At 36.0% G+C, this 17458-nt stretch overlaps 2 protein-coding genes across 2 annotated transcripts in view; one reads left to right on the forward strand and one right to left on the reverse strand.

Moving 5' to 3' along the window:
• Positions 1-326: 326 nt before the first annotated feature.
• Positions 327-15916, reverse strand: LOC121371580 (rab-like protein 3). Its single transcript, XM_041497582.1, has 8 exons — positions 15855-15916; positions 10361-10452; positions 9601-9718; positions 9121-9223; positions 8694-8847; positions 7028-7099; positions 6455-6484; positions 327-1249 (listed from the first exon to the last, which is right to left on the reverse strand). The coding sequence occupies exons 1-8, from the start codon at positions 15898-15900 to the stop codon at positions 1190-1192; spliced, it is 675 nt and encodes a 224-aa protein (XP_041353516.1). The 5' UTR covers positions 15901-15916; the 3' UTR covers positions 327-1189.
• Positions 15917-17231: 1315 nt separating this feature from the next.
• The window catches only part of LOC121371579 (centrosomal protein of 152 kDa-like), a 47257-nt gene continuing 47030 nt past the window's right edge, over positions 17232-17458 (forward strand). The window contains exon 1 of the mRNA XM_041497581.1: positions 17232-17355. The gene's annotated coding sequence lies outside the window, so the exon portion shown is untranslated. The remainder of the gene's footprint in view (positions 17356-17458) is intronic.

The following is a 17458-nucleotide window of genomic DNA, read 5'->3' on the forward strand; positions in this document are numbered from 1 at the left end:
ATATGGCAAATGTGTGGCATGGATAGTCGCACGAGACAAGCACCTGTTGCATTGGAGAGACAAGGACTGGGATGTGGAGGTAGACACCGAAAGAAGTTGAAAGATAGCAGAAGATGCCAGATTGGGAAGAAATGAGATGGAAGTCAAAGAAGAGAAAGAAAAGGGGGCAGTGAGATAAAAAAAAACACCCAAAAAACTACAAAAAAACAGAAACACTCCTCCAGATTTATAGGATATTAAACGACCTTCTATTTCGTTTCATGTTTATGTCCCAAGTGAAATAATTTTCAATTGTCACAAGTTTTAGCGAATGACAATAACAAAAGTTCAATGGTAGCAAGTTTAATATCATATTTATTACACATAATCAATCTTACGGTAATTTATATAACTCAACTTGTTTGGTTGACATCCTTGTAACTGTAAGCTCGTAGTGCACCAATCAATGACATCATTGTGTGACACTGAAATGTTACATCCCACTTGGCGTTCTAGTGGGACATATCACTTTGATACGTACTAAGTTATTTTTAACCATATTTGTAATAAATTCTTTTCCTTTCCTAATACCCACTGATTCAAAAGTGTGCTGAGATGTTGTGCACAAAATAAAGAATGTTAAATACAGTAATCACTGATGTATTATAAAACATATTTTTACCTTGAGGACAAAAGGGAGTACTAGCCAGCAATGGTAAATAAGTTTCATTTCATTCTTAACAATTTTAGATGATTTCTTTTTATGCATTACTTTACATTATTTTCAGGGTGTTTGTTATGTTTTAAAGGTCACTTATTTTAAAAGAAGGCGATTATATTGAGTATCTCTCAGAAACAATGCAATTAGAAGTCATTGTAGTTGGAACATTTTACTGTTGTATATAGCCAGTGCAGAAATTACAAAAGTCAATGAAATTCACCAGTTTCTGGCACATTTTAATAAGCCAGCATTGTACATGTTTTGTTACAATGTTTATACTTATATACTTCGCAGAAAAACACTGTACCCAACCTTCAGTGGTGAAATCGGCTCATCTTTACAAACATATTAGCCTTATCAAGCTAGATTAAAGTACATCCAGTATCTTATTGCAATGCACAGCAGCCTGTATACACTGAAACACAATGTACTGTCAATCACCATGAAGGAATCGATAGTTTTTAATCCATAGCATATTCAATACTGATCTCAATCAACATGAGAATTTTTCCAGAATCTTCTCCTATCCTGACTGGGACTATTATGACCCTAAAAACAGAAACATAAAAAGAAACTGTTAACAATTTTTATATAAACATTAATAAAACCATATAAAAGCAATAGACAAATAACTTGATGCGTCATCAAGACAAACTGAATACACAAAGTACATATGTAGTTGATTACACAATACCAGCGCATGTACATGAAGCCAAATGAAACAAAACATGACATTAATTTTTTTTTAGGAGGAATCTTTATTATAATAAAAAATATAATTAAAAAGAGGAATCAATTAAAATTGATGACAGAAATGAAGAGTCTCATTTTATAATTAGCAGAACAAAAGAAACAAAAACAAAATGGATATGTCAAGATGTAATTTTAATACAGTGAAACACCTTTAAACCAAACACCCTCAGGGCTAATTAAATGCCCAGTTTTAAGAGGTATCCAGTTTAGAGAGGTTCTCTTCTGTACATATATTTAAAAGGGAGATACCAAAAAAGTCCGGTTTTGAGGGAATTCCAGTTTACAGAGGGTCCGGTTTTGAGAGGTCTCCCTGTACTACTAAATGATCCTTATAGCTGAACTGACTATGATTGGTAAATATATGGTTCTCTTCACTGTTTAGTCATAACATTAAATCAAATATTTAAGTAATATTTAATACATATAATACTTAGTAATGAACTAATTCTAGGCCAGCATTTAATGGATAAATATGCTGATGAAAAAATTAATCGGAGAATACATGGTACTGAGACCAAATTTAAATCACTTCTAGAGTAATTATACTTGTATAAAATATAGATATATAATGTTGGATTGAATGTCAGTAACATAGACAAGGGTATTCGTTACAGTCAATATTAGCTTTTACTATTTTTGTGCTCCTTTATTTCTTTCCATCAGTATAGTCAATTATCTATGTTCAGATTACACATATAATATACTCTGTCAAAAAAGAAACACATAGGTGATAGGGAAAGAAGAAAAGTGTTTGATTTTACAAAATATCGTTTTTTTTGTACAATGTTGCTGAATGACCATGTTTGTTAATGTTCCTGGAATGGGACAGCATGCCCAAATGCACCCTAAAACAAATTTAACGCACGTTGTGAGACAATTGCAGGAAATCGGCGTGAACTGGTCAGATTTTGGCGAATGCAAGTGAGACTCGTGGAAAAGATTGGGGTAGTGATGGGTATTTAAAGCTGCAATGCTCACAATGATGCCTCATTTCCATTTCGATGTAGACGAGTTACAAGGTGCCAAGACTAAGCCTGCCGAATTGAAACATTACAATAGGACGCCTCCAGTTAGGTGAATCGCAGTCAGCAGTCGCACACCACACGAACGTCCATCAGAGCACCATTTCACATCTCTGGGACAGGCACCAGCAGGTTCAATCAGCTGAAGACCTCGCATAACCACTGCAGCCCAAGATTGCTACATCCGGATTCTGCACTTGCGTCACCGAACTGCCACAGCAACGAACACTGCTGGACGCATACCTGGTTTGAGAAGGGTGTCTGCACAAACTGTTCGGAACTGACTTCGAGAAGCTGGTTTACGGGCTAGGAGACTGTATGTTGGCCCCGTCCTGTGGCGTTAACATCAACATTTATGTGTTTGCTGGTGCATAAATGTACAGGGGTGGAACTTGGGAAACTGGCGGCGAGTATGGTTCAGCGACGAGTCATGTTTCCATGTACAGCAACGTTATTGACGACAACGTGTTTACAGATGCCGCAATGAACGTTTTGCCAACAACTGTGTCACCCAAGTTTACAGATTCGGTGGAGGGAGTGTCATGATGTAGGGAGCCATCTCATACACTGGCAGAAGTGAACTTGTGTTCATACAAGGCAACCCGATAGCTGTATGCTACCGGGATGAAATTCTTTGGCGTCACATGATTCCCATTTTGGATCAACAGAGAGAATCTTTCAGCAGGACAATGCCAGACCGCATACAGCATGTGTAACAATGGATTTCCTACAGAATGATAACATTAATGTGCTGCCATGGCCATCAAGATCGCCAGATCTCAACCCCATTAAACATCTATGGGACGAACTGGACAGACATGTACGCCAGCGTGACCCGGAGCCTCAGACACTTCCACAACTGTCACATGCACTGCAGGAAGAATGGTCTAGGATTCCACATGACCGGATTCAGAGACTCATTCAGTCTATGCCAAGGAGATGTTGCGCAGTGATTGCTGCTACTGGTGGCCACACAAGGTACTGATTTCACTGTAAGTATGCCACTTTGTATAAAAAAGATAATTCCATGAATATTTCGCCTATGCGTTTCTTTCTTTTTTGACAGAGTATGGTTCCAAAACAATTAATAAAACAAAATCAAGCGTTCTGAGAATACTTCTAAAGCAATATATGTCCTATACCAGGCCCAACAAATTTTCGTATCTCCTAAATTCAAAGGCCAAGGGATATTTTGCTATGAAAGTCAAACTTATCTGTAACAGTACATAATAAAGCTATATACAAAATTTCAGCTCAATATAATTATTAAGGCATTGCAAAACAAAGTTCGGGCCATAACTCTGTGAAAAATCAGTAAATGGCTATGAAAATCAAACTTGATCTGTAACAGCATATTATAAAGCTATACACAATATTTCAGCTCAATATCTGGAGGCACTGCTAAAAAGAAGTCCGGAAAATTATATATGGGACAGATGGACAGAGAGACAGATTATATATGGGACAGACAGACAGACAGACAGAAGTGCTACATAACAAAGTCTACTAAATTATTACCCTTACAATATTTGAAAACAAAGCCCATTGAACAAAGGAAAACAAAAATGAATGAAAGATAGAAAACCCTTAAGCCACAAAAACCTAACGATATATATTTTTGACAGCCAAGTTATAAATTCATCTACATTTATATTTATGAATGAAAATACCATATGTAATCTAATAACATCCAATCACCAATCCAGCACCATCAAAACAATTAAATTTTCTTACATTTTATGCAAAGAGACAATTGATTAGACCTAGTCAAAATAAAGGTTACAAAACACAGTATCCATTCTTAAGTTAAAATAATACTGGGGGGTGGATCCAAGAATTGTTTTGGGAGGGGTTAACTCATGAAAAGAGCACATGTAGGGATGCCAATCTTTTTCGGATTGGTGAGGGATGCATTTAAAACACCTAAAAGAATATCTGAATACGACTTATTGCAGACCTGTCAACCTTTAGTCAAGAGAAAGCAGGAGGTGTGTGTTGAAAAAGCAGGAGATTTGGTCAAAAAGCAGGAGATTTTTTAAATTCACACAATTTAACCCAAAATCGCAAGATTTAAAAAAAACATTATTACAATAAGTTATATGAATACTTTATAATGTCATATATACTTCTTAACTTTAGATCTTGGCATTAAAAAAAAAAAAAAAAAAAATTATTATTATTATTATTTTTTTTTTTTTAAGTTTAAATATTATTATGATTTAATACATATTTAAAAAAAAAAAATATTTTATCCAAAAATGTTAAGAACATGAACAAGAAATAAAAAAATTAATTAGTACATTTACGGTATTACACTTACAGCCTTACAGGTTGCGTTACATTATCATTTGTGGTTAGTGTACCTAAGTACCAAAGACAAATTTATATAAATCTTATAAATTAATATTCAGTTTTTACTATAATGAGGAACGGTGGCGTGGTACTGATTTAAAATCATTATAATGATGCAATAAACATTGTATTTTCATTAATCATAAGTAAAACCTCATTATGGACATCGTGTGAAATATACCGGAATTATACCCATTTCCGTGAGTAACTTTATGTCAATGTCAAACAACATTTTTTAATTGTACAAAAATAATTTCTTGAAATGTACCCTTATAACCAACATTTTACCGCACAAACATACAAAATTAACTGACACAAGTATGTTTATACAGCTAATTGGTCTTTTCGTTGTCTTGCTGTGACATGTGATTTTAACATGCATCGTGTGTATCGCTGTCAACTCAGATTTGTCATAGTTGCATTATGTAATCCAGTGGGAAGACATTTTACAATTCAGAGGTGTTATTAAAAGTAAAGTTTGTTTTATTTAACGACGCCACTAGAGCACATTGATTTTTAATCTTATCATCGGCTATTGGAACTAAATTGGATAGTTGTTGTTTTTTATATGGCAACACTGAATGTCAATACACAGCCTGTTTAATTAGCGGCAACACGCTTCGTAGCCATTACGATGACAACAAACATTATAATAACACATCATTTCATAAACTCCATGTGCTTTTTTAACAATATAAATAGGCTATCCCACAATTCTCACTTCGGCAAAGGTTAAACAGTCGGGACAATTCGGCCTGTTACATTCTCGGAAACCGAAAGTAGTCGACATTTTCCGAATGAGAAAAAAAAGGCAGAGTTACTTCCCTTCTGTTATTTTGACAAAAGAGGATCGATTTTTTTTTTATGCTTACAAAAATGTCATTTAACAGGAGAAACTGTCTCCCGCACAGGAGAAAGGAGATTTGATCAAATACCGGGAGACTCCCGCGGAATCCAGGAGGGTTGACAGGTCTGCTTATTGTATCACACAATTTGCTAGGTTTTTTGCCTTTGATTTCAATAAGATTTTTTGTTTCAAAACTGACATGTATTTAATATACTATTCTACTCATGAATCACAAGATTGGTCAGGAGATAACAATGCCTTGGTTTACAATAATTTGGCAGTGTTTCTTTTAAATAAACTATTAATACATTTGAAGTATGTTGATGTAATATTAGGGCACTTGCACCCTTTGAAAGGGTAGATGCACACGACACTGGATCCACTAATGGTGATATTCATAAAAATATAGCATCAAAATTAAAAGAAAGCTCTTTAGTATGATAAAACCAGGCTACGAATTCCACATTTTGGGTTTGAGTTACAAGATTGTGAGATGGAATCCCAATACATCAAGATTACGTCATTTTTACGATTCTGGATGAATTGTAAAATTAAATCCCCAAATTTAATGCAGTTTACTCACAAAATATCAACTTAAATTCAAACAAGGGGACTGTAAGTATTCATTAGTCACTGTCAGTAATATTTCAAAGCTATTTAACAACATCTATACATTAAATTTTTAACATGATCTGAATTCAGAAAAATTTCACACATCACAATATTATGCACTAGAACTTGTTAATCTGAAAAATTAAATCCACTTCTAGAACCACTGACCTGACTGCCGCCATATCTCCTTTCGATTACCTAAAATTAAATAGAGTAGTAGGACATTAGATTCCCATTTTCACCTTTATTGATGACAAACACATTGGAAACTTCACTGTGTAATTCTTAAAACATATTGGTAATTTCACATTTCTAAATGTTTAAAAGCAGAGAAGCCCAATAAATTAGAGCAATATTCATCATCAACCATCAACATTGTTATTTATATTCAGAATCTATCACTTGCAAAAATCATGTAGGATATTTAGTTAAAAATGGGCAAGATGTTTCATGATTCCATTTGGACCATATCAAAAATATTTGAATAAACATAAAAATAATTCACAAGCTGCCTCCCTAAGTAACAAATCGCACACACTGATTGATGCTGACAGAGAATAGGCATAACACGATCCCTTGATAAAGATATATTGGTCACAGTATTATGGCACTGTAAATTCCTTTTAGTTTTGCTTGTCTACATTTTGTAAAGCACATCAACAGTTGTTTTACAGAGATAGTGTTAAACATGCAAGAAGACACAACACCGTATGAGTTTTACTAATACAGGATGAGATTTACCTTGTCAAAGAACTTTGTTAATTTCACAGCATTTGTAGAGCCAGGTGCCAGATATTTCACCTGCATACAATCCTAATATTAAAACAAAAAAGAAGATAATTAGCTAATTGCCTCTTGTCTAATGAAAAAGGAAATTTGAAACAATATGGGAAGCATTTAACAGACGGAAAGATGGGCATGACAAATGACATCCAAGGGTGAATTAAGGCATTTGTCCTGGTAGGAATATTCAACTATTATTTAATGTACATTATTGCTTGAAATCAACAAGTATAATCATATAGTTAATTAATAAAATGGTTAAATGTGACGGCTATTATATATAACAGGCGCAGCCATTTTGTACCATCCCAGTGAATACACCCTCTGGCGAGCCAGTGGTTATGTAATACTTAACATGTCACATCTTAAACTGAAGAAACAAAACATACCTGATTTCTGCAGATCCATAGCAATGTTCTGTAATAATATCCATCCAAGTAAGCCAGCAATAAGTATATATAATTTTTCAATACAAAATAAACCATCACTGTCAAAGTGTCGAAATAACTGTATTATGTTTTGTCCATATATTAACCCATGTACTGAAATGATAATCGGAGTGTTTTCTTAGTTATTTGGTCTTTTCTTTCTGTGGCCTGTACCTTTGGTTCCTGATTGGCAGGTATATATTTGGATGGTTACCAGTCAAGTTATCTAGACACTAAAAAAGTCAAGTTATCTAGACACTAAAAAAATATGTGCCTGTTTTATTAAGATCACAGGGTATTGTGGGATAACCGCGCATGGCCACTCCTATAATGGTAATGGACATTATCAGCCATCCTGCTTTATTACTGTAAATAATTCTGTAAACCCCTTGATTAAGTAGATTTTCCAATCTAAAATCACAAAACTGACCAATTACGTAGTCCCAAAGAAAAGAAAATTATCACTTTGGTATCGTGAGTGGTAATTTTTGCTCCAACATACCCTACCAATAGGCCTAATAATATGCATTTATTCTTTGGATTTTTTAAGAGAGGAAAATACTATAACCCCATTTTGTTCTATTAATGCAAATTGAAATATATTTAATAAAATCATTTATTATATTATCAAGTCATTTATTTTTCAGGTTGATAAAAGTGAAGTGCCTTATCGTAAAATGACTGCCTTTGTTTACACTGTGCATACTGGAGTTGGTCGGAGCTGACATCACTTCACCCCAAGCTTCAATTCCGGATGCACCAAAAACAAAAGAAAATGGCTGCCCACAGTCTAAAATTACGTGTTTTTCATTTCTTAAAGTGTCAGTATGTATTGGTGGTCCGTGTATGCAACTTTCCAACACATAAGGCTCATGTATAAGTTTACCCTCCCTTTAAAGAATGATATCAAATAACTTATTTTCATGCTTATATCCAATTAAGGTCCATGCACACTGTCCTGAGTTATCTGGACTGTCTGTTCAGGACAGTGGGTTTATGGCTAGTTGTTAGTGGTTAATGAGAGGGAAGTCAGTGTAGTGGTCTTACATCTAACCACTGATGCGAACCCAGTATCTACCAGCCTTAAGTCTGATGGTCTAACCACTACACCACCCAGCCTGGTGATAACTTGTACTAAGTAACTATATAATTATGCTTGCAGATATTTCTTGCCTCTAAACTTGTAAGGAACTTACTAAACTGACTTCCTCTGCTCTACACTCCTCTGCTAAACTAGAGGCTCGGGACTTGTTGACTTCTCTCAAGCTCTGAGCCAGATCTGCTTTCGTACCAATCAGCAAGATTGGAGTTTGGTTGCCAGCAAATAATTCTGAGTCAAACTGGTCATACCTGGTTTGTTAAATATATAAAGTGAATATCTTATTGCACATGGCATACTATAATAAATGATACAAAACTCAAATATTATGGTATATTATCTTACTGATCAAAACTGAACAGATCAACCTTAAAAGAAGAACAAAAAAAAATACTAGTGTATCATGACTCAGTAAACATTGTATTCAGTTACAGCAAATCAAGGTTGTTTTTAAATGATTGTCACACACTGCACAAAAGATGGGGGCGATTCACAAACAAAATTAGGATTGTTGTTAAATATACCCATTTGCCACTTCAATTGTGTCCTTATCCAACACTTCTGCCAGCCATTTTCTCAGATTTTGTTGTGACTTCCTGTTTGTCAAGTCATGAACTAGAATAATTCCTGCAATAATATAATGACAGATTTAACATAATCTATTTTATGATTTCTAACAAGGAACACATAAATAAATATTATGGATAAAAGCTATAAAACACACACTTATATGAAGCATTATAAGTACATGTAATATAAGTAAAAACTATAAAAGACTGACTTTTATGGAGCAAATGAGACATACTATAGATAAAAGCTTTAAAATCAGACTTACATGGATAAATTAGTATAGTCCACTAATGTAACATAAAACCAGGTGAACAGACATACATACACACACACAGACAGACAGATTGATCAACAACTAACAGACCATTTCTACCCAAACTTTATCATAATTATATGTAGTAGTATACACTAGTAATATTGTACAATTTAATTACCATTTACAGAATTGTAGAAAATGGATCTGCTGCTTCTGTGGCTGGAAGAACCACCAATGTCCCACAGCTCAAGGAAGTAAGTTTTCTCACTGGGCAGGGCAGCATGATATTCATGCAGCTGAAAACAATTCACAAGTAACATAAATAAAGTAAAATTTGCATTATTTAACAAAACCACAAGAGCATATTGATTAATTACTTATCGACTATTGGATGTCAAAACTTGAATAATTGTGGCATATATTCTTCAGAGAAAACCCACTACATTTTTTCATAATCAGCAATGGATTTTTTATATGTACTTTCTCAGACAGGACAGCAGATACCACAGCCTTTGACATATCAGCCATGGGACACTGGTTGGGACAGGAAAAAACCCAATCAGAGGTTAGACCCACCAAGAGAATTTTATCCTTCGACCAAAGCACCCCAGGCAAGTGCTATACAGAGATAGTAAATGAATAGGAGAGAACACATAAACATCAACCGGTAAACAGGCATGTGTGCAGTTTTGAAGTTATGGTAGTCAAAATCCCCTGCTCCAAGCTCTTTTTTAAAAATATATTTTTCAAGGGGAACATGAACTGATGCCCCTTAGATTGATCAAATGGGACCAATTGCATTTAGTATTAATTAGAAAATCTTGATATTTCTGTGTATGTATTTCACAAATTTACATTTGGTAGGAATATTTTGTCCTTTGGAGAAGATGCCCCATACAAACAATCTGAAAAGCCTGAACATGAATAGCAATACTCACTTTTACCTCCACTGAGCAGCCAATGGTTGCACTAGGAATATTTGATGGTTCATTGTGACACACCAAATGAACCAAGGATGTCTTGCCAACTCCTGTTGTAAAATAGATTAACAGATTAATCAATGATTAAGATGCAGTAAAGTTTTCCAATAAAATTCCAACACAAATCAGTACTGCTTCATCTGGTTGATTGTCTTTATCATGTAGTCTTGTTTCTGAAATCATACAAGCTGATATAATTTACAAGTTTTGATAAAGTGATCTGGAACCGTACATCGAATCTGCACAGTCTGTCAGGAAACCATGAGAGATCAAACAACTGGACAATTTTAAATGCTTTTCAAAACCACAACCTACCAGTCTTTAATCTGATTTTCAACAGAATATAAACTGTCCACTTATAATTGGGGGGAGGGGGGGGGGGGGTTAGGACACATGACTTTGGAATGGGTATTAAAACAGTTGTCTTGTCAAAGATGTTATTAACATCAGACATCAAAAAAAAAGAAGAAAAAAAAAGAGCAAATTTAAAACTAATTTTTGTTTAATACTTTGTGAGTGGGCTTTAAAACTGATTTTGTGATTTATGGTCTGGATTTTGTTAGTAATTAACAGGTTGATATATGGTCGAGTATTGTAAAATCAAGAGTATTCTAAGTTCGAGATTCAATGATTTTCGTGAAATTCACAAGCACGCTCATGCTTCAATCATTGTTTTTGCTAATAAAAAAATCAGAAGAGACACCAAGAGGTTACAAACAAGTTTCACAGAAATAATGCAATACAAACAGGTATAACCAGAACAAAATGCTTGTTTATATAGTTTTTAACTGTTTTTACTAGTTCCTGTTTTCACCACAGAAACGAAACCCAGCATTATCAAAAATACGGAAGTAGACAAAAATGGTTTGGATTTGATGACAAAAATCACAGCTTTCAGTCATGTGACACATAGGGATGGACTCTGTAATGCCACAATAAAGTAATTAAATGGGTACTAACAGTTGGGGGTCTTATCAAATAAACAGCAAATAAAGCACAGACAGATTACTTGAGAGGGTGTTATAATGCCAGAAATTCTGCTTTTAATGTATGACACCAAAGAAAGAGTGATTGGGAGAGGTGATTGATTCATTTGCCCTCACTGTAGGTCCAATAGTCAAAACAATGAACAGTAAAGTGCATGTTCCATACTGATTTTCAGCTTTTCCACAGTTAACAGCATTTAAAATTTCATTATTCATTGTTTTATTATTTTTACTGTCCTTTTCATCAGTTGGTTAAAAAAGGAGATTTGTTTTAAATACAAAAAAAAATCTAATAAAATGTTCCAGAAACAAAACATTTCTTTTATGTGACCTCAATTTAATGTGATGTCATAGAAAGTAACACTCTGTTTACTCTCTACAATACTCTAACCAGATATCAGTTGTTTTAGGGAGAGTGGGTTCGGAACGGTGTTTATTACATCAGCAGTGTTCCAGTGGATTTTATTTTGATTTGACATTAGTACAAACATATTTATATACAGGTATAAGTAACATTTTTATTGTTGTCAGTTTCAAAGTAGGGTCCTTCTGATCAAGTCAAACCTTAGGGTCTCGAAATTACAATAATCAACTTTATTATATTGATAAGACTACATGATATGGGTTTACAGAAGATATATATCTCAAACCACACCCCAAATAGTATAACTAAAATTGTACAGAGCCATTCTAGTGTGAGAGAGTTATCTGAGATTAATGAAACTCATTTTGTTTTGCCATGCTAAATCTTGAATCAAGGGGAGTGGTCAGCTTTTCAAAGCAGTTTACAACTGCTTTAGATATCGTCAACGTCCCTAACTGCGTTATGCACCCAACTCTGTTCAGTTTGTTTTCTCATGCAGGCTTCGTGCAATCAACATCCGATTTTGTTGTCATCTGCTTGTCGTTCATTTGTGAGGTTTTTCTTCATAGTTCTAGAACATTTTCATTAACAATAATGTTCAGACAAGTAAATATATAAATACCAGACTTCATAAACACCTAAAACCATTAATTTTACTGTCATTTTTGTTTATTTCTTAAAAGTACCAATATCGCATCCTCATGACTCGTAGAAATTTATTTAAAATGGAGGGAGATGAATTAACATTTGGTGTGTATCACATGACCTCACACGTACCAGATCAACAAGGCCAAAGCATTTAATTTTTATGATTTTTAAGACCCTGTTGTTAGAATTTGTTTTCAATTATTATATTCAATCCATTCATAACAATTGTAAATAATTTTGAGTATATATAACTTACAAGTGTTAATTAAGAATCAATTCATAAAAAACAATTATCTTTACCAAACTATTCACTGGTATGAATGTAATGCCTATGAGTATTGAAATTAAGTGTTAGCGATGGGTGTTGGTAAAATGAAGACTGAACCAGAGCTCTTGACAAACTGAACTCTTCCTTTACAAAAATATATTACAGTGTACATTCGTCAACTGTGCATAGTTAAGAAACATTTTTTTCTTTTTCATATAGTAGCCTTAAAAATGGAATATGACGAACCGCACATGCGCTGTACGATACTTTTTGCAAACACATGCGCCTGAATGCAGTTAGAAACGTAGCACTATTTCCTGCTTCACTTTGGTTTACTAGAAAGGATTTGTTTTACGTCCATATTGTTGAATTTTTACGTTAACTGATTGTAATCTATTTTGTTTCACGTATTATAGCTGAAAAATATAGAATAGTATTTCCGTAAATATTGTATACATATTTTTGTCGTTAGGTGAACGCAGTTTGGGACGTCGATGGTACATTTTATATAAAAACTGTATATCCTGGACCTATCAAATTCCGTCCCATTAACAGAAAATTTTTCCTGCGCATGTTCAATGTAACAACCAGATAAATTTAACGACATCATTGTTTACCTTAATCAATACAAAGTAAAATAATATGCAAAAATTGTAATTACTTACCTTTGTTGTCAACGAACGTAAAGTTCAAACCAGGAAGTAAATATTTGTAATTGTTTTAACACCATCGATATCCATTCCATGTGAATGTAACAAACGCAGAATGTATGGAAGATCATATCCGTCATAAAATTGAGGAAACAACAATACAACAGATTGTCAACAAAGCAAATGTAAATGAATTATGAACATATCTATACAATTTTGGTGAAAATTGGTTGTCGAACAGCACCACTGTGTTCAAGATTAGAAAGTTCCCCTTGCTTTTTTGTTCTTTAGAGTTTGTTTTAGATTTGATTTTTTTAAAGATGCTTTGTAAACAGACATGCCACTCTTAACGGCTTTTCGAGTAGTCAATAAATTTTCATGAATATAGGAAAATGGTTTTCTTGTGATAACTTTTATAGGTGGCTGAAAAAAGAAAAAAAAGCATTCTTCTACAAACAGTAAAAAGTCGACTAATGTTGTTTCTCAATAACAATTGTGGATCTGACACAAACAGCCTTTAAACAGGTTTTAATCTATTATAACCTTTGGATATGGTTTCTATATGCAATAATAGAATTACCGCTACTGTACAAGGGATAAACACATTTTAAAAACTTTTTCCACCCTTATTTTCAATTTTGATCGACCGAGGCTTGGTTAGTTGATACATATGTCATATGCATTGGTATTAAAGTTTGTACTTGCACAGTGTGATTAGAAAGAGTGTGGAAGTGATATGGGAATTCGATGGTTTAGGCTACATTTTTGTTGCAGTTTCTGAGAAAAAGGAAAAATTTAAAAAACCCATATATACTCTTCAAAAAAAGAAACGCAAAAGGGTACAAATGGGTTATAACTCCGATTTTATGTTTCCTACCGGTTCATGCTTTGTGAATATAAGGTCATTGCATGTCCCAAACACATTCCCACGGTTACATTCGATAAAACGCAGCTACTGTACAATAAAGTTCCAAAATGTGAATATTCGCAAAAACGCAGCCACGTGCAAACCATGTCACCACTGCACGTGCGTTGTCTGCACGTGCAACATGAACACCGACAGTATAAAAGTGCAGGGTGTTCGCTTGCCTGGCCTCTGTATATGGCCGACAGTTGACAATCCAGGACATGCCACGTCTCAGTGAACCGCAGAGAAACAATGCCATCGGCCGACTAGACGCAGGCGAATCCAGAACAGCCGTTGCCAGGGCATTCCATGTGTCCCCAAGCTGGGACCGTTACCAGCAACATGGATCAACACGTGACCTCCCTAGATCCGGTCGACCACGGGTCACTACCCCCGGGCAGGACCGCTACATCCGGGTACGTCACCTTCGGGAACGATTGACTACTGCCACCTCCACAGCCGCAACAATACCAGGTTTGCGCAGGATATCCGACCAGACCGTACGGAACCGCCTACGTGAGGTAGGAATTCGTGCCAGACGTCCAGTTCGAGGTGTCATCTTAACACCACAACACCGTCGACTCCGACTGCAGTGGTGCCAGATTCATCGACAATGGCCTCAACTGCAATGGAGACAGGTGTGGTTCAGTGACGAGTCCCGATTTCTGCTCCGACGTCATGATGGAAGATGTCGCGTGTATAGGCGTCGTGGTGAACGTTATGCGGCAAACTGTGTGCAGGAAGTGGACAGATTCGGCGGGGGTAGTGTCATGGTGTGGGCAGCCATCTCACACACTGGCAGAACTGACCTGGTCCACGTGCAGGGCAACCTGAATGCACAGGGCTACATTGACCAGATCCTCCGGCCACACATCGTTCCAGTTATGGCCAACGCCAACGCAGTGTTCCAACATGACAACGCCAGGCCTCACACAGCACGTCTCACAACGCCTTTCCTACAGAACAACAACATTAATGTCCTTCCTTGGCCATCGATATCACCGGATTTGAACCCATTTGAGCATCTATGGGACGAGTTGGACCGACGCCTCCGACAGCGACAACCACAGCCCCAGACCCTGCCCGAGCTGGCAGCAGCCTTGCAGGCCGAGTGGGCCACCATCCCCCGGGACGTCATCCGTACTCTGGTTGCTTCAATGGGCAGGCGGTGCCAGGCAGTTATCAACACATGCGGAGGCCACACCCGGTATTGACTCCAGATGACCGTGACCTTGGTGGTGTGTCCTATCACTTACTCACAATGGACTAGAGTGAATTGTAAACAATCCTGCAACATTTGGTAATTATCGGACTCACCATTCAATAATTAAATAAATTCTCCAAATGTTACGACAATGTGGTTTTGCGTTTCTTCTTTTGAAGAGTATATAAACTAAAACAACTGTGTGTGCTATAATTTTGCCTTTGAATTCAGTTTTTTAAATCGAGTGATAGCAGACGATGTAAGGGAGACAACTGGACAGAGTGAGACGTGTCGCTATTAATTTTGTGTCACACTAAAATTACGTGAACCCCGATTTATCCGCATCAACGGTATCACCAATGACAGGTGCAAAATAAATACAAATGAATAGCATGCCACAAACATATTCCGGGAGCGTTTCTTACCAGAATCACCAACCACAACAATCTTCACTTTATCAAAAGCGGCCATCGAATTATCAACTGGTTCGCAAGTTCACCAAACATAAAAGAACTGGTCTATGGTCTCACAAAACAGTTACGTATCCTTTGTCAGGGCGGGCCTACTTTTGTTGGAAGAGAAAGTTTGGTTTGTTTAACGACACCACTAGAGCACATTAATTCATTAATCATCGGCTATTGGATGTCAAACATTTGTTAATTTTGACATATAATTATCAGAAGGAAACCATTTTTTCTAATACAGCAAGGAATATTTTACATTCACTTTCCCACAGACAGGATAGCACATACCACCGCCATTGATATACCACTTTCCCACAGACAGGATAGCACATACCACCGCCATTGATATACCACTTTCCCACAGGCAGGATAGCACATACCACCGCCATTGATATATCAGTCGTGGTGCACTGGCTGGAACGATGGGCCCACTGACGGGGTTCGATCCCAAACCGTCCGCGCATCAAGCGAACGCTTTACCACTGAACTACGTCCCGCTCCTTTTTGGAAGAGAGACAGATTTAAGTTACACTGTTGATAAATAAAGTACATACTTTTGTCACCTATGGGATACCTAATCACCCTTTATTACCATCATCACCGTTGTCGTCATCATCGTAGTTGTCATTGTCATTTTCCGGACCCGGCTTTGAGTCCTTGACCTCAGTCAGCCCCCCCCCCCAATATTCACAAGTTTGCTTTCATCTTACCTCAGACTGGTATGTATTGTCCTGTTAGGTCTTCGCCAAATAGCTGTACAATGTGCAAATGTGTAATTAAATAGCCTAAATTATATTCCTTTCCTTTAATACATGTATATTACATTCTATACAAAATAAAGACTGAATAACTTCTAAGGTACTGGTGTTGTGTTGTGTTGCATTGTATCAGTGAAATAGTTTTTAACCTCAAGATTTTTTTTTTTTATATAGGCCTACACTTTCTTATAGCATCACAGCACATACCACAGCATTTGATATACCAGTCATTGGGGCACTGATTGGGACGGGAAAACCCAATCAGAGAAGAGGTCCACCGAGGGGATTCCATCCTATCAAGGGCGGATCCAGAAAATATTTAAGGAAGGGGACCACGAATAAAAGTTTAAAAAGGCATTAACTTCCTAAAAAGGGCACTTTTATGAAATGTATAAAAACAAAAGAAAAAAGTTTAAAACAGGGGGCGCTTTAATATTCCACCTTTGCTCTATCGACTGAGCTACATCCCAAGTGTGATACATAAAGGATTTTCAGACGCAATTAAAACGTCCGCATTTCAATATTGAAGAGGGTCCAATCGAGCCTTCTGGTTCGTTTTCTGTGGTCTTTCGCGCCATGGTTTTGACAGAAGTGGGTTTTGTTTTGTTTAGTTTTTTTGTGACATTTGTAGGTTTAGTGAATGGATTTTAATTCGACGGATTCATACATCATCCTTCTGCACTTTGTAAAAGCATTTGCACTGGGTATGGTTTAGTATTTAAATAATTTAATATATCATTTGTTATGTTTTATGTTGAAATAATCATGCAGTTTTCTTGTTCCAGCCGGCCTAAAATTAGGACCAGT

This window comes from Gigantopelta aegis, chromosome 4 (assembly GCF_016097555.1).
Source record: "Gigantopelta aegis isolate Gae_Host chromosome 4, Gae_host_genome, whole genome shotgun sequence".
In the NCBI taxonomy this organism is placed as follows: Eukaryota; Metazoa; Mollusca; class Gastropoda; order Neomphalida; family Peltospiridae; genus Gigantopelta; species Gigantopelta aegis.